The 10,214-nt window shown below is 41.9% G+C and overlaps 1 protein-coding gene across 1 annotated transcript; it reads left to right on the top strand.

The window, feature by feature from the left end:
- The first annotated feature begins 6,039 nt into the window (after positions 1-6,039).
- LOC131596048 (uncharacterized) lies at positions 6,040-7,602 on the top strand. The gene is made up of 3 exons (XM_058868606.1): positions 6,040-6,333; positions 6,440-6,856; positions 6,964-7,602. The coding sequence occupies exons 1-3, from the start codon at positions 6,040-6,042 to the stop codon at positions 7,600-7,602; spliced, it is 1,350 nt and encodes a 449-aa protein (XP_058724589.1).
- Positions 7,603-10,214: the final 2,612 nt, after the last annotated feature.

The following is a 10,214-nucleotide window of genomic DNA, read 5'->3' as shown; positions in this document are numbered from 1 at the left end:
TTTGGCACTATCAACCGCGATAATCGATTGATTCAATTACCATAGTTAAAAGATTTGAAATTTGCATCACTACCAATTTTAATCGATTGATTCGATTATCACTAATAATGAATTAAGGTATATTTTAATAATTTTTATAGAATTTTTAGATGCATTGTTACCCCTCGTAATCGATTGATTCGATTAAAAAGAATAACAAATTAAATCGAAGGGAAGAGACGGTTAATCATCGCAATTAATAAAATAGTTGCAACCCTTTAACCAAATAATAGAAACTAAATTTTATTTTAATTAAATAACATTTTAATAAAAAAAAATATTGTTAACCATAGCGATTAATCGATTTAATCGGCACGAATAACAAATTATCATTTTTAATAATAATATCAAATATATTTTTATATTTTACCAAATATAATTATTATACATAATTAATCATATAAAAAGAAATAATTAGAATCAATTATATTAATTAAATTTAATTAGTTAATTAGGTTTTGATTATATGAGGTTGTTAATAGGGTACATGGTATAGGGATTTGGTTAAAGGCGTTGGATCTTAGGTTAGTGGAGAATCAAGGGTCAGATTTGAAGGATCATGGTAAGACTTATGGTTGAGGCTGTATGGAATCAGGGAAGAAAATCAAAGAAAAAGAAAGAGAGGACGCTGGGTATCGAACCCACGTCCCTGGGGTCGCAAATCCCCTTTTACCAACTCAACTGGGGCCTGCACGCGTTCAAGAAACGCCTTCATAATAATATATGAAATAAACAGCACATCGCATGGAAACACGCGCGAATTTTCAAACGACCCAATAACGAAGAAACACGTCATCGTCTTCCTCAAGAAGACATCAAAACCTGCATATATCAGCTGCGATTTAGCTACGATAATTTTCGTAGCCATGGGGACCTGGAAAAATAGCGATTAAGACATACCAACACATAAACATGGCGCACCTGTCCTATCCTCTTCGTATCAACCATACGAATCGGTTCATGCTACTAATTTGTCTCAATTTCACGTCTATTAGAAAGCCCCAAATATAAACCCTAAAAGCTTGGATCGGCCTCTAATGGCCGATCACCCTATAGCGCGCCAAACTCAATCAAACCGTCCAGAATCGATCATAGCAATTAGGAAAAGCCAAATGTATAATCAAAACAACATGAACATGCACGTATTATGCTAATCGATCAAAGATTCAGAAGCACTTACTTTGACAAATCGGAGACAATTCTGGGGGTGTTGAGGTCGTGTGAGTGCCTAAACAGCTTCAGCAAACGCCAATGGACGCGTACCAATCCTCAAAATCCTTTGAAACGCCTTCAATCTTCGAAACCGATTTGCAAATTTTGAAGACTTTTTTCTTCTTGAATATGCTCCTCTCTCCACAGTTTCCAACCCTGATTCGTATGCCCTAGTCCTTCTACTTATAAGGAGTGAATTAGGTCACTTAAAACAACCAAAAATCTTTAAGAATCCAATCTTGCCAAAGTTTGAGAAATTGATTTTATTCTTGTAAGGCAAGCTTCTATTTTGACATAACTTATATCAATCTTTTCCTAATTGATTTGCCACGAAAATTGAAGTGTATTTTGCCATTATTGTTGATTGAAAAACAATCAAAACATATTTTTTACCAAATATTTGATTCTCCATTTAATTAAATCATTAAAAATTAATTTTAAATGAAATAAAATTATGTAAAAATCAAGTAAAGTGATAAGATTCGTGGCACATGTCTTGGATAACTTATGGGCCAAGTTTAAGTCATAAAAGAATGGGCCTATTTGTAAAAAATCCAATTTGAGCCTCCCTTTTTTCACATTTGGTCCTCCAAAATCACCCAACTTTGATTGATCATATCTCACTCAATATTTAAGCTATGAGGGATTTCTAAGACTTTTTGGAAACCTCAAGAGGTCCTCTACAAGCCACTTTGGAATATATTTTTCATTTGGAGCTTTTATCTTGATCATATCTTCTTTAACAAAAAACTGCTTTTGAAGGATGCCTGAGAATGACCTGTAATCTTTTGCCTTGTATCTCTTAAATGAAGCATTTTTGGCCTTGGCTTGTGAGACACAAAGTTGTAGAGAATCCAATTTCCTTCAAAATAGGCTTTGAGTGGGGAATTTCTGATGTTCCATGTGAAAGTTATGCCCAGTCAAAGTTGGGTTGACTTTCTCCTAAGAAACCCTAATTTGAACCTTTTTATATTTGTTCATCTCTGAGTTTCTATTAATGGGATCATGATCAATTCTTGATCAAATGATGGTTATGCACACCATACTTGATGTTTGCCCAATGATTATGGTTTGAATCATGCTTTGATTGTGATCGACCTTTCAATTTGAATCAGTCGACTGTGAATTATCTGGATTATTTGAATGAGCCATGTCTTGAGATTTGAACCTTGCTTTTGTTATGAAAAAGTGTGGGAGGTAAATTTTGGGGTATGACACGTTCGTATCGTGTTCGTGTTCGCGCTTCGGTTAGATCTTCATCCGGTAAGCTTTCGGATCTTGAATTAAGTGCTTAATTGTTGATCATTATATGAATTTGGATCTAGATCTATATCTTGTTCTTGATTTATGGATGGTTGATGATGATTGATCAGTGAATTTGTTTGTTTTTCGCTCGAAGCGATAATGTTCATGTGAATTGTGGTTGGATTTGATGTTTGTTACATATAATTGATGATTGTTGATGATGGATTGTGACATTCGTGCTTAGATTCATGGTTTGTTGTTGATTTGGTGTGCATAATTGCTAATGTTCGTATATGTTACTCATGTCGCACTCGAAGTGTTTGTACAAATGCATGTGTCGAACTTTTACTTGATAATTGATTTGCTTGACGCGTCGCACTTTGCATGATTATGCTCGTTTGACTTGTATGAATCGTGTTTAATCCATGATTCGATGCTTGTTTGTTTTGATTGCGAGTCGGTACGATTTTGGATTGAGTGCGAATGGCTCCGAGGCTTTAAAAGTGTGTAAAAAAACTGTTTTCTACAGCAGGAACCGGGTTGTCCCAGGCGGGAACCGGTTCCCACTCAATCCAAAATTACTGACTTTCTGTGTTTTAGTACCAGGAACCGGGTTGTCCCTAGGTGGGAACCGGTTCCTGCGTGTTTTTCCCCTCTGGTTTTGGCACCAGGAACCGGGTTGTCCCTAGGTGGGAACCGGTTCCCAATTCTCTCAAATATGCATGCCCCTGTGTTTTTGTACTAGGAACTGGGTTGTCCCTAGGGGGAACCAGTTCTCAGTTTACTCTGTTTGGCCAGGTTCTGGTTTTTTGTACCAGGAACCGGGTTGTCCTATGCAGGAACCGGTTCCTGTGTGTATTTTTGTGTTTTCTTTTCTAACTTCTATCTTGCATAACTTTTTACTCGTAGCTCTGATTTGCACGTTCTTTATATCGACGGAAAGCTTATGAGACGTACTATCTTACTAGATGCTTAGTTTTCGTTAATTTGTAGACCATTCATGTTTGATTTCTCTTTGATATTTCATTGTCCATTTCGTGTTCACATTACTCGCCCATTTCTCTTCGTTTTATGATAATAACGCAATTCCGATTGCGATGTTTGTTATCTCTAACTTGTGTGCTAGTGTGCAAGGCTTTTGGATAGTCACCGATCGACGATTATTACCCGAGTGTTCCGCTTCACTTGCGGACACAATCCTATTCATCTGTATCGTGTTCTCATCCGGGAGACATGATCCTTTTACTTTATACTTGCTCGTTTGGTTCGCTTGTCCCTCTTGCAGGTATATTGTGATTGTGCTCGACGCGCATGTCGACCTTTGTGTGCTTTCATGGCTAATCGGTGTGCTGACCATTTGCTTTTGCCTTGCTAGCTCGCTCGCGGGATCCTAGTTTCTTCGCTTTGCTTCGCTTTAGTTTACGGATCATCATCCGTTTGGTATTGATCCCGTTTCATTTTACTTTTCTCGCACTTTATCGCTTTCTCGCATCATCCAATAACATGAGAAGTAGGACCTAGACATGCATCTGGCCAAGCCCTCGAAAGAGGCTCTGTTTTTGTTGGTGTGTTTATATTTGTGCTTTGCGGCAGGGAGTCACGGTGTAATAAGTCCTATATGGCACTCCGTTAAGTCCTCATGGAAGGCACGCAGAAAGGGTTAGCAATCAACCCCCGCCTAGTCTCATTGAGTCTATTCAGTATGCGCACGCTACGCGTGGCTCGCTTCTGAACCTGCACAAGATCTTGTTATCGAGTATGTCAGGAAAAGGGTTCATGTGGCCGGACCCCCGCCTTTCTTATAGCTCGCGTCACTCGACGTTGATGCTCGGTATACGCACGCACCGTTTTCCTTTACGATCCGTGACGGCTTGGTTGCTGAGAGGGGTCCGCCCTCTTGTCTATGGCCCGATCATTTTCGCGAGGTCTAATGCTTGGTTGACTTGGGTTGAGTTGCTCCCCTTGGCTATGGCGGGACCGCTTTTCTACCATTCGGTCAGTACCGTTGGTTTGTTTGCTTTACGAGCGGATGCTCGTTTGTGTGATATTATTGTATGCTTCCCCTTTTTTCTCGTAGGTTGCTAGTTTAGCTTAGATTTGCACCCTTTGTATGATAACATTAGGTAGCAAGCTCTCCCCTTTAGCTTAGGTCTTCCTCATGCATCTTTTAAAACACAAACCACACTCTTTGATTTTCTTTTCTTAAGAGCTTGTTATTTCCGCTCCATTCCCAAGCATAAGTCTCCAAAGGTCGAGCAGCGGAGTGTGAATGTAACTCGTTCACCTAAAAAACACAAAACAAACAGAAACTAGTTAGCCGAGCTACGGTACCTCTGATTCCGCAAAACGGATACGTAGGTAGCGGGGTAGGGCCCGTGCGAGTATAACTCTTTCTTTTCCCTACATTCTGCATTCATTTTAGTCCAGATTAGCGTAGTTTGCTTACACACCCATAGATTTAGACACTAGCGTGGATACCATCGAGTACGATGGGCGCGTGGGGTGCTAACACCTTCCCCCCGCGTAACCGACTCCCTTACCCTTTTCTCTGGTCGTGAGACCGTTGTTTTGTTTTGTGGTTTGCTGGCATTCCCTTCCTTTTCAGGATAAATATGTTAGTGGCGACTCTGTTAATTTTCACGGTAGCGACAGCTGGCGACTCTGCTGGGGACGTCTCGACCTGTTGCTGGTCCGGACTCCGCGAGTCGATCCTAGCGCTTGTGTGTTTATCTTTGGGTGTTTTACTGCTTTGCATATTTACCTGTTTGCATTGCATTCTATGTGCGCTTTTACTTTTCTGCATCATATTCTAGACTGGTTGGATCTCTGTCTGTTGGGTGGGTGTTACAAGAGGTAAAAGGCCCAATACCCAGGCTATATGTGAACCATAGGAACCCTAGGATAGAGTGGGAGCATGGTTTGTCTCGAGGTGTACGTCTCGGGATGGATTATGTGACCGCGAGCAGAGTAGTGGTTTCAAACGGAGGTATTATCGTCACCCGCATCCACGCTGTGATGATGCTTACCTTCGGGCGGACCGTATACTGCGTTTCATGACCTTACCTTGGCCTAGATTTTACCCGTGAGTGGGGCGGGAATCAATGATCATTTAACAGGTACAATGTTGGTGACCGCTGTTCTCGTTCGTGGGTTACCGCTGTTCTCGTTCGTGGGTTACCGCTGTTCTTGTTCGTGGGTTACCGCTGTTCTCGTTCGAGTGTACTATGGTCCTTGTTCGTGGGGTACTATGGTTCTTGTTCGAGTGGTAATCTGTGTTCTATTCCAGTGTGTTATTGACTATGGGCTTTGGTTCCGTGGATTGACATTCCGTGTTCCGTGTGGTATACCATTTGGGGGCCGAACCTTTGGCTCTGTACTATGTGCGTTATCGGCAGTCCAGAATGCCTGGTGGGCGGCAACAAGTCCCACCACTTTGCATCATAGCATATTTATTTCCAAAAGAAACGCAAAAAAAAGATATGTATAACAAGCATTTGCATGTCATGTTTTTCAGGGACATTCAGGAGTTCACTCGAGCTAAAGATGGACACTCCCATTGATACCGTCAAGGAAGCAAAGAGACATACGCATACCTACAGCTTCTTCCGAGAGCCGTTGACCGCATTAGAGGGTTTGAGTTCGTTAATGACCGCTTTTTGCTTGAAGAGTTTCACGGACAATTATGGGAATATCTTGACTTTGTTGGAAACCGTGGTTGATACTCCTGCTTTGCAAACTTTGATGCAATTTTATGATCCTGAAATGAGGTGTTTCACGTTCCAGGATTACCAGTTGGCTCCGATATTGGAAGAGTACTCTATCATTCTTAATCTCAAGGTAAAAAAACGAAGTGCCATTCATCGACATTCCTAAAGAGGTGAATTTCAAGTTGATTGCGGCTGCTCTTTATTTGAGCATAAAAGAAGTATCTGATAATTGGAAGTCGAATGGAGGTGTCTCGGGGTTCTCTTTAAAGTTCTTAGTGAGAAAAGCTAAAGAAGAATTTGAGAAAAAGAATTGGAATGCGTATAATGCCTTGCTTGCTGTAGCCATTTATGGGATTGTGATGTTCCCAAGTGTTCCTAATTTTGTAGGCTCGGCCGCAGTGCACATCTTCATGGGAAAGAATCCTATTCCTACATTGTTGGCCAATACTTATTATGCCGTTCATTCCCGATATGAGAAAAGTGGTGGTGCCATCACTTGTTGCCTTCAGCTGTTGTTCATCTGGTTCCTCTCTTTGTTGCCCAGCAAAGGACCTTTTGTGAAGACAAGAGATACGCTCAAGTGGACACACAGGGTTATGTCACTTACTTCTTATGATATTCAGTGGAAAAGGTACCGAATTAATGTTTCCGAGGTGATAGTTGGGTGCGGTGAGTTCGACAATGTTCCTTGGTTGGTACTAGAGGTTGCATCAATTACAATCCCGTGGTATCCTTGCGTCAATTGGGGTATACTTTGAAGGACAAGCCGGCGGATCATTTGATAGCGGAGACGGTCTATTTTGAGAAGGGGTCGGATCCAGAGAAATTGGAGAGGATAATTGTGGCTTGGAAGAAGATCCGTAAGCATTATGGAGCCCATTTAGGAAAGAAAGAATCGCTTACTCTGACACCGTATGTTAAGTGGATTGAAAAGCGAGTCGGAAGTTTGTTGTTGCCATATGATAGAGTTGCACCACTTCAAAAGCAACCTCCTTTGATTCTATCCGAATTTATGCCGACAGAGCTTTACAAGAATGCTTTGGCTACTAACTACAGGTTGCATGAAAGAGAGCAAGAGACCAATTTCAAATTCTTGGAAGAGAGGGAGGCAAAGATGAGGTTGATGCACCAACTCAAGCAAGTCGAAGGCGCAAGTTCAAGTCAAGCCAGTACCCGGAGGTGTCCCTATGAGTTGCTAGAGGAAGATTTGTATCATAAGCAGCAAGAGTGTCTACAGTTACAGAGATCAGAGAGTAGTCTCAAGAAGCAGAAGCGGGATTCAGATAAACAGCTAGCAGAAGAGAAGGCTAAGACTGCTCGACTTGAAGAAGAACTAAGAAGACTCCGAGCCCAGCGGAGAGGAGATGGAGGAGCTCATTATGTTACCAGGCGGTCCTAGTGTCGCTGTGGAGTGGATTTGTTTGATCCATGATGGTTGATTTGATGTTTATGCTTGATATTTGTCGCCCATGTCCAGGATTGTTGGATGGGGTTGTATTTTGATATTCTGGATTTCTTTTGTATGAGCATATTGTGACACGGTTATGTGTTTTGTTGTATGAACTCAAATTCTCAGTTATATTGGAATGAAGTATGCTCAGTTTGCTGAATTATTCTTGTGTGTGGATTGTTGTTCAAATATATTCGGTATCAGGGTTTCTCTGTCCTATCTGAAAGTGGGATGAACTCTTGGATACCTGAAAATTGACAAACATTTCATGCATATCATTCATATATCATACATGTCATATATTTGCAGGTCTTGCAGGTCTTATATCTTATGTCTTGCTGTTTTGTTATCAGAAGGAGTTCTAAGACGGCTAATCACCCGTATCCGACCAGGAGCAATCAGAGAAGGCAGATGGAACAGATTCAGGAGCAAATGGATGAGATGAGAGCTCAATTGACGGAGCAGATGAATGCGCAGATGGCGCAGTTTATGGAAGCATTGACTAATGTGACCAAGGGGCAGGACGACTTGCGAGTTCTTGTCGAGAACTCCAGAAGGAATGAGAATGAAGGACATCGAGGGCTGTTTGACGATGTGTCTGGCAGGATTGACGATCATCATGATCCGAATGAGTTTGATCACGTGGGAGGGCACTATAATCCTTTCAATCAGCATCACGGGTTTCCACCTCCACCTCCGTCTCGTCTGTTGGGAAGGAGAGATAATTAGAACCGTGGTAATTTGGATTTTAATGTTGAGAACTTTGATCAGGTATCAAGGCATAGTGCTGATGGTGCACATGATGAAGTTGAAAGGTATCGTCTGATTGAGGAACGTCTCAGGGCTGTTGAAGGCAAAGGGGTGTTAGGCATGGATATCAATGACTTGGGGCTGGTTCCTGGTGTGAGGATTCCACCGAAATTCAAAGTTCCATCTTTTGACAAATACAATGGGGCGACTTGTCCCATGACTCATGTCAAGGCTTATTATCGCAAGATGTCAGTTTATTCAGAGGACGAAGGTTTCTTAATGCATTTCTTCCAGGATAGTCTTGCTGGGGCTTCCTTGGAGTGGTATGTTCAACTTGAGCGTACTCATATCCATTCTTGGAGAGATCTTGTGGAGGCTTTTATTAAGCACTATCAGTACAATGTTGATATGGCACCCAACAGGACCCAGTTGCAGAGTTTGGTTCAGGGGGCTAAAGGATCTTTCAAAGAGTACGCTCAGAAATGGCGCGAGTTAGCTGCTAGGGTTCAGCCACCTATGACTGAGCGTGAGATGATAGACATGTTCACCAGTACTTTGTCTGGACACTATTACTTGGCTTGCAATGCTTCAGCTAACTTTTCTGAAATGGTGAGATATGGCGAACGTGTCGAGATGGGTCTAAAGATGGGGAAAATTCAGTTAGGAGCTTCTTCTAATTCTGCTGGTGGTAAGAAACAAGCTGAGGTTATGCCAGGAGGAAGGAAGGAAATGCGGATGCCATATATGGAAGAAGGGGCTCAGGGAGAAGCAATTCACAGGTTAATGTTGTCATGATCCCAGTACCACAGCAACAACAACAGCAGGGACAGCGTTCCAATAATGATCGCTATCCTCCCAGGACTAGGCCTCACAGAAAGATTGATCCGATTCCTATGACCTATGCTCAGGTGTTGCAGCATTTGCTCAAGATTGAGAAAATTACTTTGAGAGACGCTCCGAATGCTCCGGATACACAATCTCCGAATTACAATGCAAACGCACGATGTGCTTTCCATTCAGGTGCCGCTGGGCATGATACAGAGAGGTGCATTGCGTTGAAGAATAAGGTCCAGGACTTGTTGGATCAAAAGATTATTCAATTCACTCCTACACCCAATATTGTCAATAATCTGATGCCTACTCACGGAGGTTCGGGTGTGAATGCCATTGAGAGTGAAGAGATAAGGGTTGTATCTGATGTGAGTTGTTTGACTTTTCCTCTTGTATTTGTGAAGCAACATCTGATTAATAGCGGTATCTTCCTGGGCTGTGGGGTTGATTGCAAGAATTGCAAAAGTCAACCTGAAGGTTGTGCTGATTTGAAAAGTATGGTACAAAAGCTGATTGATGAGGGTCCTCTTCAGTTCTATCGAAGGTTGAGAGGTGCGAAGAGTAAGGATGGTGAAGTGTCTGTGATCTCGATTCCTTATGATCCAGTTATTCCAATATGTATTCAAGTGCCTATTTAGATACCTGTCAGTATCCCATATGAGGAACAACCAGCGGCGTTGATGATTACTGTGCCAGGGCCTATTCCATATGAGAGTGAGAAGGCCATCCCTTGGCATTATGGTTCAGACGTATATTACTATGGCACGAAGGAAGAAGGCGAGCCATCTAAAGAGAAGCTTGTTGAGGCCTCAGTTGCAAACACTAATAACTTCGCCGGTACTGGTAGGATCACTCGCAGTGGTAGGGTGTTCTCCCCTCAGCTTGTTCAGAACAATGCAGATGCTTTGGCTAAGGCCAAAGGAAAACAAGTAGTGACTGATGTCCAGAATTCTCCGACTCAAAATGGGGCACCTGATAAA

The sequence above is a fragment of the Vicia villosa genome, linkage group LG1 (assembly GCF_029867415.1).
Source record: "Vicia villosa cultivar HV-30 ecotype Madison, WI linkage group LG1, Vvil1.0, whole genome shotgun sequence".
Lineage (NCBI taxonomy): Eukaryota > Viridiplantae > Streptophyta > Magnoliopsida > Fabales > Fabaceae > Vicia > Vicia villosa.
Note: the sequence above shows the minus strand (reverse complement) of the source record. Positions and strands in the feature narration are given on the sequence as shown.